At 37.5% G+C, this 20,011-nt stretch overlaps 3 protein-coding genes across 4 annotated transcripts; 2 read left to right on the plus strand and 1 right to left on the minus strand.

Annotated features, from left to right (window-relative positions):
* Positions 1–130: 130 nt before the first annotated feature.
* Positions 131–3,199, plus strand: LOC113493798 (conserved oligomeric Golgi complex subunit 5). Its single transcript, XM_026871819.1, has one exon. It carries the CDS (start codon positions 246–248, stop codon positions 2,493–2,495), a length of 2,250 nt encoding a protein of 749 aa, XP_026727620.1. The 5' UTR covers positions 131–245; the 3' UTR covers positions 2,496–3,199.
* A 337-nt stretch (positions 3,200–3,536) lies between these two features.
* Positions 3,537–13,711, minus strand: LOC113493795 (lon protease homolog, mitochondrial). 2 transcript variants are annotated; one of them, XM_026871817.1, is made up of 14 exons: positions 13,003–13,711; positions 12,151–12,412; positions 11,227–11,470; positions 10,483–10,612; positions 10,064–10,204; positions 9,533–9,696; positions 8,972–9,201; positions 8,408–8,600; positions 7,719–7,906; positions 6,766–6,941; positions 6,406–6,571; positions 5,756–5,942; positions 5,201–5,390; positions 3,537–4,779 (listed from the first exon to the last, which is right to left on the minus strand). In XM_026871817.1, the coding sequence occupies exons 1-14, from the start codon at positions 13,384–13,386 to the stop codon at positions 4,615–4,617; spliced, it is 2,820 nt and encodes a 939-aa protein (XP_026727618.1). In that variant the 5' UTR covers positions 13,387–13,711; the 3' UTR covers positions 3,537–4,614. The 2 variants fall into 2 exon arrangements, with proteins under 2 accessions (XP_026727618.1, XP_026727617.1); XM_026871816.1 differs by having other exon boundaries at positions 11,227–11,524.
* A 67-nt stretch (positions 13,712–13,778) lies between these two features.
* Positions 13,779–19,692, plus strand: LOC113493799 (probable tRNA (guanine(26)-N(2))-dimethyltransferase). Its single transcript, XM_026871821.1, has 10 exons — positions 13,779–13,911; positions 14,008–14,256; positions 14,726–14,913; positions 15,533–15,761; positions 16,158–16,306; positions 16,852–17,020; positions 17,529–17,749; positions 18,126–18,263; positions 18,738–18,905; positions 19,530–19,692. Exons 1-10 carry the CDS (start codon positions 13,867–13,869, stop codon positions 19,669–19,671), a joined length of 1,698 nt encoding a protein of 565 aa, XP_026727622.1. The 5' UTR covers positions 13,779–13,866; the 3' UTR covers positions 19,672–19,692.
* The last annotated feature ends 319 nt before the right edge of the window (positions 19,693–20,011 follow it).

Consider the following 20,011-nt stretch of genomic DNA (forward strand, 5'->3'; position numbering starts at 1 on the left):
ATATAAAGAAATGTTTTTGTTTGTATAATAGTGCAGGTTACTGAAATGTTCTTTATACGTCGAAAATAATGAGTTTAATTTTTCGTTCGGAAAGTCACAATCGCAATTTTGAAATTGGCCACACTGCACACACTACTTGATTTGTCAATGAGTCAATCTGTCAGGCTACGACATGTCACCAAAAATCTTGTAAACACGGCAGTTTCAATAAAAATATTGGACTTATACTAATTAAGTGTGAATAAATGCCTACCATGGAAGCAAAAGACGTTTGCGTTGAAATTGAAAACGATGAGTTCTACAGTAAGTTCTTGGACGAGTCCATAAAACCTATAATTAATGAACAGGTATCGGTAACAGATCAAGTGAATAAACTTACTCAGGGGATTGAAAAACTGAGCAAAAGCTTAGAAAAACAAGTTCTTGCCAAACATAATGATCTTCTTACGCAGGCCAGTCATATATCCGATTTGGAAATGACTTTAGAGTCGGTCCAAACGCAAGTACAGAACTTGTTACGCGGCGCCGAAAAATTAAAAGAACGAGTGCATACACCGTATTACGCATTAGAGAACCAAACGTTGATGCTAGAGAGAGTGCAATCAACTTGCAATTTACTTCGACATTCTTCTAAAATCTTAGTATTGTGGAATAAGTTACAAGGTGTCAAAGATAACCCATCGAAAGAAGCTATCATCCTCTTCGAACTTAACGAGTTGATCAGTGATTACGACTTTGAGGGGATTGATCTACTTGATGAAATCCTGAAGGCTGTGCAGCAAAGAAGAAGTGACTTGTTGAAGAATTCTACAGACTTATTGCAGTCTAGTCTATTGAGTGGAGACAAAGTCAAACTTTTGCAGTGCTTCAAAGTATTTCACAACCTGCAATGTACAGAGGAACAGATAAAAAATACTGTAAACAGTATACTGAGTGATTTGAAGAAGGAAATCACAGCAGCATTAAATGTTCAAATGGTCACAATTGAAGTTAAAAAGTCAAGCTCTGGAAGAGTAGCCCCTGGGAAAGCAAATATCATGAATTCCCAAGACTTTAAAATAAAACTATGGGACAATATTGAAAAACTTTTTAAAGTTGACATTTATAACAGCTGCACCAAAGTTATCATGCTACAAAATGTGATCAATGAGTTACATGCTATTGGAAACTTCAGGAACATTGCAAAGAACTTCTGGTCCGAGTTATGCCAAGTCTTTAGCAATGAACTTGAAAAAAGTCCTCTAACTGTCAACCAATCTGTAGAAATTGACTTCCCTAGACTACTCAAGAGTTTCAATGATTTACTTTCTAGGCTAAAATGCAAGAACCTCGAGATGAACCGGTCATGTCTAACTAAATGGGAGAACTCCTTCCTATCAAAATCTTTGGGAAAGCTGTTAGAACCTGTAAGAAGTATGTGGCATATGTCACAAGTACCTAACATGGATCAGGTTGATAATGCCATTAGAATCATAGCAGAGGCCCTGAGCATCTCACTTGGGGACAAACAGCTGAGCATCAGTCTAGCTAACAGTGTTGCAAAATCAATAAAGCAAATGAATGTTGAAGCTGAGCAGAGGCTGTCAATGGACAGTGATGTTGCCCAAATCATTGAACCACCAACAAGCACACAACAGAAGAATGCAGACCTCTGCAATGCCTTATACTATTTCTCATCACAAATCAAAAGGGTCCTTGTAAATATGAACTCAATGTTGCCCCAAGAAAGTATCCAAATTGTTCAAAATAGTTTGAAGGATATTTCTAGTATGCCTATACTACAGCTGTTTGCTGAATCTATCAAAAATTCTTTGTATATTATCCTCATGACTATGCATGATGAGCCTGACCTGATCAGGGCTGATGACCCGGCTGGCAAGACCCTGTCCTGCTCCCCTTACATGAAGGAGCTCCAGCAGTTTGTATCAAGATGCAAAGACATCTACTTGTCCATGTTCACTGAAAAGCCCGCTCTCAATGAGTGTTGCCTAAACATTGCCAGAGCTTGTGTTGAAAGGTTTATCCAGCATATTTGTAATGTTAGACCTTTGAGTAAATTTGGCAGAACTAAGTTACAGATAGATTGCAAGCATTTGGAGATTGCTTTGTCACCATTAGTTAATGATATGACTGAGCTTGGAGACCATTACAGACAACTGAAAGCCTTGCATCTGTTATTGGAGAAGACCCCACAAGAAATAGCTAAGAGCCAAACAGAAGGAGCTTGTTTACCATATTCTTTGGTCATGATGTTCTTATTTTCTCATGGAGGGCATCACTTATTGGCGCCCCACACTTGTGCTGGTTGGAATGTGCAAAAACTGATGCAGTGGTTGGACTCCCACAAGAACGAAAGAGAGAGACTGGAGTTCATCGCGGGAGCTTTGCAGAGATATCAAAACCATGTGAGACAGAACCAAATCGCGACCTATGATGAAGTATACCCAGTATTGCTACAGTTGTTAGATGATGGCAGAAAGTCCATAAAGAAGTAATTGACTTATACAATTTTAAGTAGCTATATTTTAACTGGCTAGCTTTCAAAAAGCCATACCTATTGTACCTTAAGTATACTATATTTTAGTTATAACCTTTTTAACAAGGGGTATATTATTTATAAAATGCAAACTATAATTTAAAATATTAAGTCATTTATTGAAAATAAACTGTTAAAACAAAAACAATGTCTTCTTATATCCCCTTATATCTGGAGCGTGCCGCGCTTTGTGTCACCTATGTTGAGATGACGCACGAAATTAATTCGACGAGTCCAGACCTCGAACCTCTTGCTAAAATGAGCAAAATAACATTTGAGCATGTCGAACTACAAGCTACCATTAACAGAAGTCTGGGAGGTGGTTAAATGGTCTTTCCTGGAAGCAACTTAACCAGACAAGAAACGAATAATGAGCGCTCTTATAGATTACTTTTTTAATTAGGTATTTTGACTATTAAATAAAAACAAGGGACTTTACAGGCGCTCGCAGAAGTTGACATGATTCTGTTTTGTTACTTATCAATGATTTATTATCTTCCTGCACTTATTTTAAGTAATGAAAATCTGTTTCAAGTAACTATCTCAAGTATTACTACTAATAGAATCAAAAGTATTAAAATAAAACTATTTGAAACGGTCGATTCAAGTATTCAAAAGCATTATCTGTGTATAGAATCAAAAATAAACTACCATGGAATCTTTTTAAAATAGTTTTATTTCAATAAGGTATATTAAAAAAACATAGTTTTGTTTAGGAATGCGACTGTTGGGCATGAGTCTTTTACGTGAGAACGGAATTACTGACACCTTAATTTCTATGAAATACGAAACCAAAATGTTAGTAAGACAATAAATAAAATGCAACCCTCACTTTGATATTGTGTAAAAACTAATGTTAATAACACATCATCTCAAATAGTGATATAAAAATTTACTCTTTCAGATAATGCCGAATTAACAGTGTCCCGCGGTTAGATCACCATTTAACGTTTAAATATTCAATATATACATGGTACAACATAATACAAAAACTACAGAATAAAAAAAGAAAATTATTTATTATATTTTAACAACATTCTTCTATAGTTAACAACTCAACCAGCAACATACACACAATCTACATAGCAACTATAACTATAACTACATATTTATATTCTTATTATAAACAAATGCATAGACTTAAAATAAACTGGACAGGTCACGGGTGAACAATTCCTTATGACTTGTGAAGTAAGAATAAGTTCTAAAACCATAAAACCATAGGAAACCGTAGTAAATAATAGTACTTATTTTTATACTGTTTGTAAATATTTGCTTTCTGCACTTAAAATGCCGACAAACCAACGGAATTGATGGAAGAATTTTAGGACTAGACTACTCTGGGTCTTAGGTCTCTCTCTGGGTCTTTAGTGTGCTGCCATCTATAATTTCTAGTTAAGTAATATTAAAATATAAGGCCTTTAAAAGGTCGCAACTCCAATAATATCCTTTAGGCATATTCGCTTGGATGCGAAAATTATCGGGTCAAAAGGGAAAAAGAGTCTAAAAGCGATATTATGACCTCAAAAAAGTAATATAATAGGAACAAAATTTACATGTATTAAAATACAGGTGTAGTGCAGACAAATAGTGCCACAGTCTGATATTATTAATATTACCTAACTAGACATATAATATGTTTTGAATATTAAAATATATCTATCTCTTACACCAATCAACAATGCTAAAATAGGCATACCATCTTTTCATATGACTCCAATAGATTCGATAAACATCTCATACAATATATTACATAACATTCCATCAATTCTTTCTTATAATGATACAACGTCTATCATATATTTTAGTGTCTTGAAACACTTTAAGGGATCTTACAACAAAACTTCTTAGTTCCAAAGGTGTTTTTACAAAAAAAAATATAATTACCAGATTTTATCCAAAATCTTGTACAATTTCGATGCTGTCATTCTTTAGCCGTTTGGCCTCATGACGAAGGGCCAAGTCTACCATCGACCCTAAAAAAAAGTATCCCCTAAAGTAATTCAATCCACCAAGCCGACCAACTGTCTACTCAATCTAGAGTCAACTTTATGCGATTACGATACAGTCTACATTGGTTAAACCTGTTGTTGTTGTTGCTCTTCGAAGGCGACTTTGAAGACGTCCTCGATGTCGCTCACGAAGTGTATGTCCATGTTCTCGCGGATGAAGGAGGGCAGGTCGTCGTAGTCGCGCCGGTTCTCTTCCGGTAACACTACGCAGTTCACGCCCACGCGCTTGGCCTGTGCAACAAAGTTAGATGAGAATGTAATTTGATGTAATCATGGAAAATTGTGTATGACTGTCTCATGCCTAAGATTCAAAGTTTTAAAATTTTATACAATTATTAGGATAAATGATAAAATGTAGGATGTAATACTTTTAAGGAATTAAGTCTCTAAAATGCTCTGCGTGCTTTTAGTTCTGTCATAAGACATGAAACAAAGCTGTTATTATATTTTTTATAAATATCCTTTTTTTGTTGATTTCAGTGTTGTTTCACGATTTTATTTTTAAAGATTTTTGTATTTGAACAGTCGCGTTATCGTCTTATCAAAACAATGCACAGATGTAGTCAATACTGCGTCAATAATCTTCAGAAGTATTTGTAAGGGTTTGTAAACAGGTGAAAGTAAGAGTTGTGTATAGAGGTGGAGTACAGACCGCGATGATCTTCTCCTTGATCCCGCCGACGGGCAGCACGCGGCCGGTGAGCGTGAGCTCCCCGGTCATGGCGAGGTCCTGGCGCACGGCGCGGCGCAGCGCCAGCGAGGCCAGCGCCGTGGCGATGGTGGCGCCCGCGCTGGGGCCGTCCTTGGGGGTCGCGCCCTCCGGCACGTGCAGGTGCAGGTGGCTGCGGGGGGAGGACACAATATGGCCATTTTATTATAATAAGAAGTAATGGAGAGCGTGGGTTTGATTTCCGCTCAAGACAATGTTGTGTGAAGAGCACAATCTTTTTTTTTCACGTTTTTCAGGTGTCTAGTACTCATAAACTTTGCTTAATTTGAGACTAGAAGGCGTTATATAAAAGTTATGTAATATATCTGCGTAGGACATGCTAATATGAGATTCACGAATTCTTGTTCTGAATCTCACTCTCTTTCTGCATGTGATTTGAATACGAATCTCCCGCGACACAAGATTTCAATTTCAAAATAGTCAAATCTCACAATCGTTTTTTCTAGATAAAACTGAAGTTTGACAACCGTCACTGACCTAATATTAAGGAACTTGTTATCAGGATGGCAGACGCCCATGTAGTTCCTAGCGACGGTGAGCGCGATCCTGGCGGACTCCTTCATGACGTCGCCGAGGTGTCCCGTGAGCTCCAGCGAGCCGAAGGGCGCCTTGTCGTCGCACCCGGAGTTGCGGATCGCGGTCTCGATGAACAGGGTGCTGCCGCCTAAGGGGAGGGAAAGGAATTACTTTAATAATCAGAAGTGTCATATTTTATATGAAGGATGTTTGGTTCTCATGGAAATTTTGCGAAAAGTGGTTTGTTTCCTCAGGATTTATTTCATTAGTCATTAACGTAGGTTGGTTTTTCTTTACACGACGAGGAAGGTATTTTTTCTCGAAGATTTTTCAATCACTATCTTTTATATGCTTGGAAAAGTATGTTTGTATATTTTTATTAGCTGACTTGAACCAATTTTTGTCCTGCCGGTCCGATTTGTTAAACTAAACCATTCAAGATGCCAGCCAAACGCACACAAAAGCATATTCCACATTTCACCGATTCTCAGGAAAATAGTAACACAAATTACGGATGTCACCACACTTTTAATACTGCAAATTGTTTAATTAGATGTTATTCTATGTCTAAGCTGAGAATCACCCACATACAGTAGATATATTATACTGACCCATAGCAGTCCAGGCCAGCCCCATGACGACGCCGGGCGGCGTGGCCGCGTACATGCGGTCCTGCTTGAAGGTGGGCTTGCCCACCAGCTCCGACAGGTTCTGTTCCGTCACAGTCATCGTCTCCGCCTCGCGCTTCACTATCTTGTACGCCACTTTGCGTGCTATCTGTTATTGTACAAGATAAAATGAAATAAATTAAAAGTCGACAGTAAAAACTTTAAAACAAAAAGTAAAAAAAAGACATTCAAGTCACATACACAAAGATGCCCAGACTCAGAAAAGTAATCATGGATCACAAAAATAATTATCCTGCACGGGGATCGAACCGAATTTTTTCTCTACTTTACACTATCCCGTACCTTCTCGATGTGTTTCTGCAGGTTCCTGACGCCGCTCTCGCGGCAGTAGGAGCGGATGAGCGCGTGCAGCGAGGAGGGCGTGAGCTCCAGCTGGCCCTCGCTGAGGCCGCAGTTCTGGCGCGCCGTCGGGACCAGGTACTGCTGGGCGATCGCTAGCTTCTCCTCGGCCACGTAACCTAGAATAAAATGGATGTTTTAACTTTAAACATTCCACTTTCAGACGTTTTAATAAACTCTCCTGTTTGTGTATTTTGTTCCGGATGGATTTTTGTAACTCAATTTTAAGGCACTTTCCGTTAAGCTATCAGGCTGAAATTTTTAGAGTAGCTTCAAACCCGATGACAATGCAACAACAACTATAAAACGGCTGAACAAATTTTCGATAAAATTTGAATTCTATTTCACTTCAAACGTGGAGTGGTGTATTTAGATTTTTGAATCTATTAATTTTTGAGTCTACTCTTCTTCCTTCTCAATGCCTGAAGGGTAAAGGTCGAGACTGTATAAGGTCTGTATAAGGTCGCGGTATCAACGAGAGGTCTAAGGCGGGCCAATCATCGACCATTCGAACCGACGTTTGAAAGATCCTTCAGGACCTATAACTAGTTTTCTTGGGATATATCAGTCACGGTAGCGTCCCATTCCTTTTTGGGGTCCCGGCCAGGTGAATCTCCCGCTACGTGCGTTTTAATAAGCCTCGGGTAAATTATAGTTGTAACTTCTGCTTCTTTAAAAAATAAATTTCTTAAAGGCGATACTTTATTTAGAAAATAAAACTAACCGAAACAAATGTTTATGCTGAAGATCAAAAGTATAGGTTGCTCAACTGATGTCAATTTCTTATGCCAAGCAAATTTTTGTTAACAGTTAATGATTTAAATTTTATTAAATAAGATCAAGTAAAATAAACTAGATATTTTCGAACACCACATAAAACCCTATTGTTTACTTACCGGACATATCAATAAGTTCCATCCTGTCCCGTAACGGTTCCGGGATGTGCTCTATAACGTTCGCGGTACAGATGAACAGCACCTTGGACAGGTCCACCGGCACGTCCAGGTAGTGGTCCAGGAAGTTGGCGTTCTGCTCCGGGTCCAGGAGTTCCAGCAGAGCGGACGACGGGTCGCCGTGGACACCTCTGAACAATACAAGTAGCTGTATAAACTTTTTGCTTAGGTTCATAGACAATTACTCTGATTACTCACGCTGGTTAATGGATATAAATATCTTTAACAACAGGTCAAAGTTCCACAAAGTCAATGCTAAAAAGTAATTGCGATGAAACGTTTTTAAAAAGTTTTTTTTAATTATTGTCGGTACAAAACTCTACAAATTGCGATGGTCTTTCAGTATTATCTAGATATAAGTAGTACAAATCAGAACTTGATCGTTATTTAAGGCTTGTACCCGAACTTCTTTATTCAGGCTTCGCTGTTGATCCGTCCGTCTGCTATCAAGTGGGTGTGGTGTATTGTCTCTCTAACAAAAAGTTAAGATGAAGCAACGGCCGATATGATCACTAAGAATATTTGCAAAATTATTTTTCTTTAAAATATTTTTACGGAACCCTCAACGCCGCGAGTCCAACTCTCGAAAGACCTTTTACAAACTAACAACGTAACGTTATCCGAGTACTAACTTGCCGATCTTGTCGACCTCGTCGATGAGCACGAGCGGGTTCTCGGTGTTGGTCTTCTTGAGACACTGCACGAGCTTGCCGGGCATGGCGCCCACGTAGGTGCGGCGGTGGCCCTTGATCTCGGCCACGTCCGTCATGCCGCCCACCGAGAAGCGGAAGTACTGCCGGTTCAGCGCGCGGGCGATCGAGCGGGCTGCAACAATACGACTTGGTTAATCATACTGATACTAATCGTTCCTGAGAATAAAAGGCATGAACAAACTTTTATGCTAAAATTACTGAAGATGTGTATTTGTACGGAAATGTCTGGTATTATTGCACCTATTTTCGTGCTTTTCTTGCTCTTCTCAACTCGTCGGCATTTGTTTTCATGTTTGCTATCCCAAAATTTGAGAATAAATAAACCGATTTGGTTGATTCTTTTAAAAAAAATATCTCTCATACACATTTATAAGTCAAAATAAAAATCTAAGATTTTTTGTTTTTAATTGATTTTCAAAACTAAAAAATACTACCAAACAAGATCTTACGCATAACACAAAAATCAATTTAACATAAACTAACCTATACTAGTCTTGCCCACACCAGGCGGTCCATGGAAGCACAGAATCTTGCCCTGCGTGGAGCCCTTCAGCTGCGAGACTGCTATGAACTCCAGGATCCGCTTCTTGATGTCCTCCATACCGTAATGGTCTTGGTCCAGGATGATTTGAGCGTCTTCTAGTTTTAAGTTCTCCTCAGAGGTCACACCCCAAGGTAAGGAGGTCAGCCAGTCCAGGTAACAGCGGGTTACACTGTAATTATAAAATGTAGATAATATTCAATCAGTTTTTAGGTTAATAAATTATCAAAATCGTATAACTTATGAATATCATGAATTTGTGTATTGTAGACATTGCTCATGGGCATTTATCCACTATATGCGATCTTGAAACTGTATAAACCAAAATTGAATTCATCTTATTAGCCATAGACCAGTACAAATAAAATGTACGTAGGTAGGCAAAGGATGTCTTTACTCTGCAGTTATCGGACAACAATGTCTTGTGTGTCTGTGTGTGTGTGTGTGAAAGCCAAAAATACTTGTTATTAATATAATCATAAGTAAATAAAAAATAATCTTACTTGAACTCTGAACTGTGGCTCTCCAAGAAGTTAAGTTTATTGAGTTCTTCATCTATAACAGTCTGTACTGTTTGTGGGACCTTCTTGTCGGCGAGTCGCTCACGGAACTTGTCACCGATGGCATCCTTATCGTCTTTCTCTAGACCCAACTCTTTTTTGATGACCTGTGTAGAATAGTTTGGTACTTAAAAAACATATTTTAGTTTATTTATTTTATTTCCAAATAACCAGAAGGCGTCTTTACAAACATTGAAGTCACTATTCAAATTGCCATACTTGAATAAAATAATATCTGGCATATAGTCGAGTGGTTGAGGTCACCACGCCAAATTCACAATGCGTGACGTGTCGCGGTTTTTATCCACGCGTATGATAAGCATGTATGTGATCCATGATTACTTGGCTTAAGAGTATGTGTCTTTATCCATGTGACTTGAACGTTTCCGAATAACATGGATTAAATTCATTAGTGCGGCAGTGCGCACCAACATGAACCTAAGATAGGACAGTCAGTATGTTAAATAGGTTTACCTTAAGCTGTTCGTGTAATATGTACTTCCGATGCTGCTGTTTGACTTTCTCCTCCACTTCTTTGCCTATCTTCTGCTGCAGCTTGGATAGCTCGTATTCCTTCTTGAGCAGGGACAGTGACATCATCAGTCTTTTTGGAATCTGGGGAAAAAGGCAAACAGAGGTTAGATGACTAAAGATAAACATTAAAATAAATTGAATGCGCTAATTTTTATATTAGCTTCTTGCTGTAATTTTGCTAAAGGCGAAGCTTGGAATTCTGTGTTTTACGACATCACTTCCCCTTAATCAACCTTAGTTTACGATAGTTGACATACGCGAAAAAATAAATACGTGTATCTCCGTTCAAGTATTAAGATTACAGAACCAGCAACATCAACCTCGAGGACCAAATACCTATAATTCAAGGTGTCACTTACATCCATCTCTTCAAGCACAGCTTGCAGTTCATTGGGCTCAGCGCCCGTGAGAGCGGCGCCCAGGTCTGACAGGTACACCGGGTTGTCCACCACGCGCTGACCTTGGGCCAGCATGTGGTGAAGAGACTCCCTAAGAGACACATTGACGCAATTAGATATATCTACTGTCCTGAACAGAATTAAATAATGAAACTGTCCTTCCGGAAATATTAAGAAAAACCTTTTCGCGATTTAAGTACATACCTTAAAGTTACCGACTGAAAGAAAAAATAAACTTCAAATTGATGCAAAATCTACTGAGGAGACTGGAAGGACAAAGGTATCATGGAAAGGAAACATCTTTCTCTTTTTTTTTTAATATTCGACAACATTCACACAACGCCACCTAGTGTCACGCCAATTAAGTCTAAATCTTGTATGATGAGCACTTCAATCTAGCATGTCGTATCTATCATGAAGAACTATTTTAATAGGGCTAATATACATACCTACTAGCTGAGACTTCATATTACTGAGACTACCACTATACTATGCTTTCTCTCCACAACTTATGTAATAAACATGATCATTCATTCAAAAACAAAGTGGTCGTTTTTGTCGTTAGTCACAGTTATTTCAAATATTCTATTGCATTAAAGATTAAAGAACATGAATTCCATTTTACTCAGTGCTAGTACTACTAACTAGACTCAAAGTAAACAAACATGATAAGAGCACTATATTTACACTGCAAGTTAAACTCACCTGTACAAAGGATTCATGTTAATAATATCCCTGATAGTCTTTATAATCTCCTGTGTTAGCGCCTTCACTTCTTCTGTCTGCTGGAACTTCTCATGCACCATATTCTCGACCTTGACCATCATAACTTGGTCCACTTGTTCCTTCTTCGGTTCCTTCGGCGGCTCAGCGGCCTCGGGCTCAGCAGTCTTGTTCGCCTGCTTCCTCGTGTTCCGATACTTGCGCCTGCGCCGCTCCGCATCAGACTCTTCGCGGGCAACGTTAAGCTCCACGTTAAATAACGGAAACGACAACTTCATTTCTGAAATTATGACATTTCAGAAATGAAGTCGAAGCCGGTTTGTGGGTCTCATACGAAGTGTATAAAAGCCACGGTTAGAAAAACATCATACAGAAAATTCAGTTTTTCATAGGTAAAAGTATAATACTGGAAATTTTGCAACAAGCGACAATTTTGATAACGACCTATTCCAAAAAAAATCTTCAGTATATACAGATTACCTATGAAAAGAAGTCCAAAACAAACTACAAACTACGACATTTATATTTTCTACTAAAACAGGGCAATATTGAGAAATATCTGAGTATGCATCAGCATTTTATTTCAAAACCCAAATAGAATTTAAGTACCATTGTTCATACTTATGCTCATTTGTTCTATTTCATGTTTCCCATCAGTTAGGAGGGACAAGAATTAATTAAAAGAGTAATTTAAAACTGCATTCTTGAAGGCAGTTATTATCAAGAAATGGTATTAAAATAACCAGACTTTGCCTAAACTTATATTAATATCCTGTGAAATGGTAAAATACCTTGGGATGATCTACTTAATGTTCTAACCAGAAGACTTAAAGCTCACCCAAAAACACCCAATACCTTTTAAGCATTTATACCTTACTCATCTATAGGTACAACTCTTTTACTCACCAGCAGGACCACTCTCAATTTCGTCTTCAATAAACTGTCCCGTAATCTTTATCCGTCTGTGAGCCATAACAACGAGCCGCAACTTATAATCCATATCTTGCATCTCATGAATTTGTGCAAACACACCAACTTGGTGCAAGTCATCCAAGTTGGAGACCACATCGGATTTCTCGTCTTCTTTCTTACGTAAAAATATACCAACGTAAGGCTGGTTTAGTTTCACTTTGCGTCTTATTAAGTCTATTAAAGCTGGGTTAGATATCTGGAAATTAGAATATTGTCATATAAGAATCTATTATAGATCAATATGAACATTTAAGTTGGTTAAACTTCCTTGGTAATTTACATGAAATTGAATTTATATGATTTGGAATATCAACAAATTTTCTTTAAAAAATATTATTTTTAAAGAAATTGTTGTTGATGTTGTTTTAAGCCATTGCCATGGAAAAAAATACTTTTATAAATGAACAACTGCTTCATCATTGTACCAAGGTACCTACTTATTTTACTTAATTCTTAACAACATTAAACATTTTTCAAATAGAAACATTTTTCTCTGAAAGCAATCCTTCAGTTTAAAATATTCTGTAAAATGTAAATTCTCTTTAAATTATGTACAGCAAGATGACTTCAAAGAATAATATTATGCAAATCATTGTTTGCACTTTTATTGATAAATTTTTATTGTAAATTATATATTGTATTATCTGCCTGACACATCACATTTGTATAAATTGTAATTATTTTAATCATGATTTACCTGAATACGGTTTGGGATAAGTACCTGTGTAATGACTGAGAGTAGCAAAACATATATTTGGGAGAGGTATAACAGGTTGTAATATTTACCTCTATAAGCTTAATAAATCGCGGGAAGACAGGGTTCCTGTTGATGGCGATGACAGGGACTTGTGGCCACACCTCGGGCACGGCCACCGTCGCCGGCAACTGACTGCTGTACAGCGGCGACTCGTCCTTCTCAGGGCCATCCTCAGGCGGATCATTCTTGTTCCCAGTTGAATAATACCTCTTTATCCCAACCTCTTTACTAGCACTCAAGTAACTACCGCTATAACTACATATTCGCGCGCCCCGTGCACCAGCTACCCCAGAATAACACAACCTATTCACCGGTTTACTGTGTGATGCAACTTTCGCTACATTGCGGACAACCGAACACTTTAAATTCGGATTTAGGATACTGTTCCGCAACAAACTACTGGCAGTATGCATTTTTGTAAACTACTAACTGAATCCGACGTTTTATATGCTAAGTTCCATTTAAAATTAAATATTTCTGCAGTAATGTAGGTTATTTTTCCAGATTCTTCAAGAATTTAAGATTATGAATGAGAATGAAACGTCAATTTGACGTTTTCGCATTCTGCTTTGAGTGCTCTGCCATATTTGGGTAGTTCGGAAACCACACACAAAATTAAATTATTCATGAATTACGGACTTGCAAAAAAAAACAATAACTGCAAGACAGCTCCAAAGAAGATCTACGTGTATCTTGCAAGTTTCTGGTATTTTACTTTAATTTTTTAGGACATGGGATAACTTTGAAGGCGAAAATCTACTCAAGTCCGCTGCTCGGTTTGTTGACGTTCAGACAATGACAATTTGATTGATTGACTGTTTGATACATGGCTGAAGTGGAATGTTTTGACTTTTGATTATAATTTTCATCAATTCTAAATTATTACTAAGTATATGTTAGTACTAAAATACCGTAGACTTCCTTTAATAGTAAGCCAGGTTTGTAAAATTAACATAAATCACACATACTTATACCGTGTAAATATAACCTCTTCATAAACGTAACCTTTTATTTATATTTCTACCATATTATAGCATATAATCAAGTTTAAAATGTCTACAAATCAGAAGACGATTAAAGAAGGGAAAGCTGAAATATGTTTAAAAACCGAGAAGGTGTTTTATAATCCCGTACAAGAGTTTAACCGAGATTTAAGTATAGCGGTATTGAGTATATTTACGAATGACTTCAAAGTCGAAAAACTTGCGTTAGCTGAAAAGAAGGCTAAGAATAAGACGGAAACTTCAGCTGATATTAATGAAGGCAGTGGAGCTGACACTACGGTAGGTTCTTTGGCTATTGAATGTAATTATTTTATTAACTCTTTATGATCAAACTATCAAGTGGTTGCGAATAAACATTAGTGCAGCCAAATAAGTGCAGTAACACTGCAAGTAATGCAACTGCACTTAAGGAAAAATAATTTTTCAACTAGATTATAAATTCAATACTCAATTCCAATTCCGATTTCACCAAAGGAGTACTTACAGTCAACCTTTTTTCCCACGTTTTTAAACACCCACTTTATTATTTGTCATTCCAGTTGGATTTTTGCAACTCAATTTTGAGGCTTTCCTGGTAAGCTAGTAATCTCAAATTTTAGGGTAGCTTCAAACCCGATGACAATGCAATTTACAACTATAAAAATAGCTGGAGCAATTTTGATAATTTGAATGGAGTGACAATTTAAAACGTGGGTATTTAGATTTTTTAATCTATTTTTTTATTAAAATAAAAAATATATATTTGTAGGGCGACATAACCATACTAGAAGCTCTATCTGCCACCGGACTGAGGAGTATCCGTTATGCTAAAGAAGTGCCAAATGTTACAAAGATAATTGCTAATGACTTGTCTCTACAAGCCGTGGAAACAATCAAAGATAATATTGTTCATAATCAAGTTGAAGACTTGATTGAGACTAGCCATGATGATGCTTGGTAAGTTTACATTCATATTCATATATTTATTTACATAGATGTTAAAGAAGCTTAAAGCTAGGTACAATATTATGGACCCTATTAGGACACAGCAAAAGACATTTTACATTATTGTAGTTTTTTACTAGCTTCAACTTCAAAATGTAAATACTGCCTGGAAATAAGCTACATACCCTTTCTTTTTAATAAGCCTCTGCTTCAAATCAATTCCAGGACTATGATAACAAACCATTTTCTAAAAATATGTCAAACAAAAATGGGTACAAGTTAGTCTTTGCACAGGTGTCATGTCATGTCAGTATTTGTTTGTTTTTAGTTACTGTAATTAATAATCACTGTACTTTCTATGACTTTTTTATTTATTTTTTTAATGTAAGTACCCTAAATACTAAGGCATTTTTGTTTGCTTTTAATCTCTAGTCACCAGAGAAATGTGAAATCTAAATCTCTTGGTTAGGTTACATCTTACAGTGTATTTGTTTACCATATAAAACAATGTCTGTTGGCTGTCATAAGTTTGCTAAAAAATAATGCTAGTGTCAGGGCACTTAACAGAAGTACCAACTTAAATGATTCTAAGTGGGTGTGGCGAAACTATAAAACATATTTTTTTTTCCAGTATGTTAATGTACAAACACAAGCATTTCTCCAAGCGTTTTGCAGCAATAGACCTGGATCCATATGGCTGTCCGTCCGTATTCCTCGACTCCGCTGTCCAGAGTGTACAGGATGGTGGCCTCCTGCTCATCACTGCTACAGATATGGCGGTACTCGCCGGGAACGCTCCAGAGACCTGCTACAGTAAATATGGAGCTATAAGTTTGAAAACTAAATGCTGTCATGAAGTGGTATGTACTTAAGATATGCCTTTTGTTTGAATCTAACTTGGCTGCGAATCTGTACTGTGTTCCAGTTATACACCTTAAGAATAATTAACTAAATAACCAATTATCTAATGTACTTTTTATAGTCGAAAAAATATTAATTTCTACTGGGTTGAGATCTTCAATATTACCCCAGTTTAAAGTTTTTTTTTCACTAGCAACCCTTTTGACTTTGATCTAATTACTACCATCAATTCAATAAAAGGAAAATAGCGTCCACCCAAGAAGAATTGGAGGGTTTGTGAATCAACCATCTGTTGTTCTTTAACCCATTCGTAATTGAAACATCCTTCGAATTTGGTTTAGCATATAATATGTGAGTATGTATAATGTATAATAAAATAAGCAGAACACTTCCAGGCTTTACGGATAATGCTACAATGTATAGAGTCGCACGCGAACCGCTACAGCCGCTACATCGTGCCTCTGCTCAGCATATCAGCTGACTTCTACATTAGAGTCTTCGTTAAGGTCTACTCCGGTGCTATTCACTGTAAGAAGACTACTAGGTGAGTAGATGTACGCTAATCTGTTAGAGGAACTGATTGCTTACTACCTAAACTGACTTGATTTATTGAATCATACCAATTTCGAGAGTAAATTCTCGGCATAAGAAAAGAAACGAGTTCTTCTTCAGTTAAGTTGTGATATTGAGTTACACAAGCGCCAATTCGTGCAGTGGCCCGAGTTGGAACTACGCTTAATCGGCAGCCAAAGATGCTGATATCACTGGATCAGTACTCGATCTTGGCTTAGTTTGATAGGCTTGACTTAGCTTAGTACCATTTCAGGGATCGAGAACAGAACAATATCAAATTTAGATCAATTCCAACCAAACTGAATCAAAAACTAAGATCGAGTAACGATCGAATCGAGTCATTCGTTGTATCCGGTCGAACATGTGTAAGAATAACAGTCGATTTGCAAACAGAAAACGCCAGTCAACTAAAGTAATTCATAATAACAATGTACAGAAAAGGCCAATTCGAAATAATAACTAGCGCGATAAAGCTATAATTTGGTGATTGAAAAATACATAACCCCTTTTTTTCAGTAAATTATCCATGGCCTACCACTGCACTGGATGTGACAGCATAACTCTTCAACCGCTCGGTGGAATTAAACCGAACCCTACAGAGAGGAACCCACAACAAACGAAAGGCTATCTGCCTGCAGCGCCACCTGTCGGGGAGTTTTGTGTCCATTGTAACCAAAGGCACCATGTGGGTACTAATATTAGTGTTCGGGATAAAAAAATTACGACATTATTTTGAGAAAGATTTTTGTTAAAAAATATATAAGTACTTAAATTTCATCCTTCCGTCACGTGAATTTTATTAGTTTTTACGTTAGTTGAAAACATTTCAGTGATCGCCATAAAGTAACCATTGTGAAATTTGGATAGCGCAATACAGGGCGTAGAACGACATCTCTGTAACACACCCGCAATAATATTACTTCTTTAGTCAGCTACTTGGTGGTATTTAACTATTGAATAGCACGGAGAGCCCACTGTGCGCGACGTGTCGTGGGTTCGATACCCGTGTAGGACAAGCGCCTGTGTGAGCCACGAATGATTGTTTAGAGTGTGGGTATCTTTGAACATCTTAATATTTGTGAAACCGGCGACACAAGTATTAAACACCCTAGTGCGGCTATTGTTTTTTTTTTTAAGAAAGAAAGAATTTTTTAATTTTATCGTGTGGTAAAAAAGAACATTTTCCCCTTCAGCTAGGTGGCCCCCTCTGGTCGGCCCCGATCCACGACGAGTCGTTCGTGTCTCGCGTACTCACCCACGTCGAGGACAACCCCCAACTGTTCGGCACCGCCAAGCGAATCATCGGCGTCCTGTCCATGGTCAGGGAGGAGCTGCATGACGTACCACTCTACTACACCGTGGATAAACTCTTCGGGAGGGTACATTTGGAGACGATGCCGATGTTGATTATGAGGTATAGCACTTTTACCTTGTTTTTATGAATATGACTGTAGGTTTAGTTGATCATGAACCTGTAAGACATTACACGTGTATTAGGGTTGCTTTTCTTGTTAATGCGAATGTTACTTGTAGAAAAATGTAGGTTGTAATCTTTTATATTTCCTACCTTCAAAGTGAAGGTTGAAGTACTCGTTAATAACGAAAACAATGATAGATCCCAATCGAACTTATTATAGCAAGGAGTGACTCATTATCGATTTAATTTAAAATAATTACCCAATTTATTCATTAAGTAATCTTCCTGACGAACATTACAAAAAAAAGTATCCTTCTGATAATTCCATACTATGTTTTGGTTTAACAAAATATAAGTGAATTAATATTTCTAGGTCAGCAATACTCAACGCTGGCTACAAAGTGTCGTACTCGCACGCGTCACGCATGTCCATCAAGACGGCGGCGCCCGCGCAGCTCCTGTGGGACATCGTCCGGACTTGGCAGAAGACGCACCCCGTTAAACAGGCCAAGTATGTACTTAATACATATCATTTTAGTCATATATTTTGTTGAATTTGTATACTTCATCATCTGATTTGTTTAGTTCTTGACCTTTTGGGCAGTGGTCGTACTGTGTAATATTATTCGTTTTCATCATCCACAGCCTTTGTCCTCCCTCTGCTGTGCATAGGTCTTCCCTTTCTTGTGTCAATATCTACGGTCCTGTGCCAGCCTCATAAAGACTTGACCCGAGATCTTAACTATATCATCGACCTATCTGTCTCCCGGACGACAGCGCCTCCTTTGCCTTGCCTTGGCCACCATTCTGTTACCTCTTAATTCGTTTTGAAATATTTTTATTTAAAACACTTCCTTAATTATTTTCGAGTAAATCAATTCCAACATTTTTAAATTCAAAGACCTTGTCTGTCATCCTTTTGTTTATAACACTTTATGTTGAAATCTTAACAATATTAATATTGATTTAACCTGTTTCCATCTAGATTGGAAGCGGATATTGTAGCGAAATTCATCTTAGACCAAGATATAAAGACGCCTATTGACCTTACCGAGCGTTTGGACGCGAACCCGAGCAGTCGCCGCAACGGCCGCCTGCGCTTCCAGTACAACCCGACGCCGCACTGGGGACCCGGCGCCAAGGCCGCCGTCAAGTTAGTACATTAAACACTTATATATATAGGATAAAGTATATATTATTATAAATAAATAATATGTTCCACAACTTACACACAACGCCATCTAGTCTCAAACGAAGCACAGTTTGTATTATGAATACTAATTGTATATTTAAGATAGATATATATATAGATAAATTAAACCCAGACACAGAACAAATGATCATGCTCATCACACAAACATTTGTTCTGGGTTTGAATTGAACCCACGACCTCCTATATAGCAGTCAGAGTCACTAACCACTAGACCAACAGGAAGGTTTTTATACATGTGTATGGGGGCTCTGGATGTAGCCTTGTAAAGTCTCAACGATAAATCAGGTGGAACTGTTAAAGCCTTTGTGTCTAGGGAACCTACAGAGATGACGGAAAAAAGTGTATCGACGGACGTTGTTACAGTAAATTTAGTTAAGAGTATGTTACTCTGAGAGTATGTAATTTCAAATGGCATACAGAGTAGGTGATTTCTTCGTAGAATCTGATGTTTATGTAGTAGGATTGCGGGTGGCGTCTAGTAAAAAATGCTATTAGGTAATAGTAAAAAATACCACTATAGAAATTATAATTATGTATGAAATTAATTGATTCTCTCCTTTTTAGTGTGGGAGATGAAAAAGTCTCCAAGGCTGTTAAGAATCAAAACAAGTACGCAAAATATAAGCAGAACGCGAAGAGGCAGCACTCTTCAAGTGAAGACGACGAGAGAAAAAAAGCGAATACGGATGGTGAAACACCCTTGTAAATAAAGTTTTTATAAAAAGAATATAGTTTTATTTCATAAAACCGAGAAATATAAAAATTAGTATCTAAATTTACTAAAGCTAACTATTCGTTCGCTCTGACTAGCTTACTAGCAAACCAAAAAGTAACCTATGCTAGCTAGAAAGGGAAAAGCGTTGGAAATTTATAAATTTTATATCATTTTACAAAAAAAAAATGGGTCATATTTAACACCACCTGTAACCACACAAATTATGGAATGCAAATAAATTGAATAGAAGAGTCCATACTATTTAGCGTACCATACTTCTTGGTCTGTACCATAGCTTTAACCGTACAGAAATCGCAGCACTTATCCGATC

Source organism: Trichoplusia ni, chromosome 5 (genome assembly GCF_003590095.1).
Source record: "Trichoplusia ni isolate ovarian cell line Hi5 chromosome 5, tn1, whole genome shotgun sequence".
In the NCBI taxonomy this organism is placed as follows: Eukaryota; Metazoa; Arthropoda; class Insecta; order Lepidoptera; family Noctuidae; genus Trichoplusia; species Trichoplusia ni.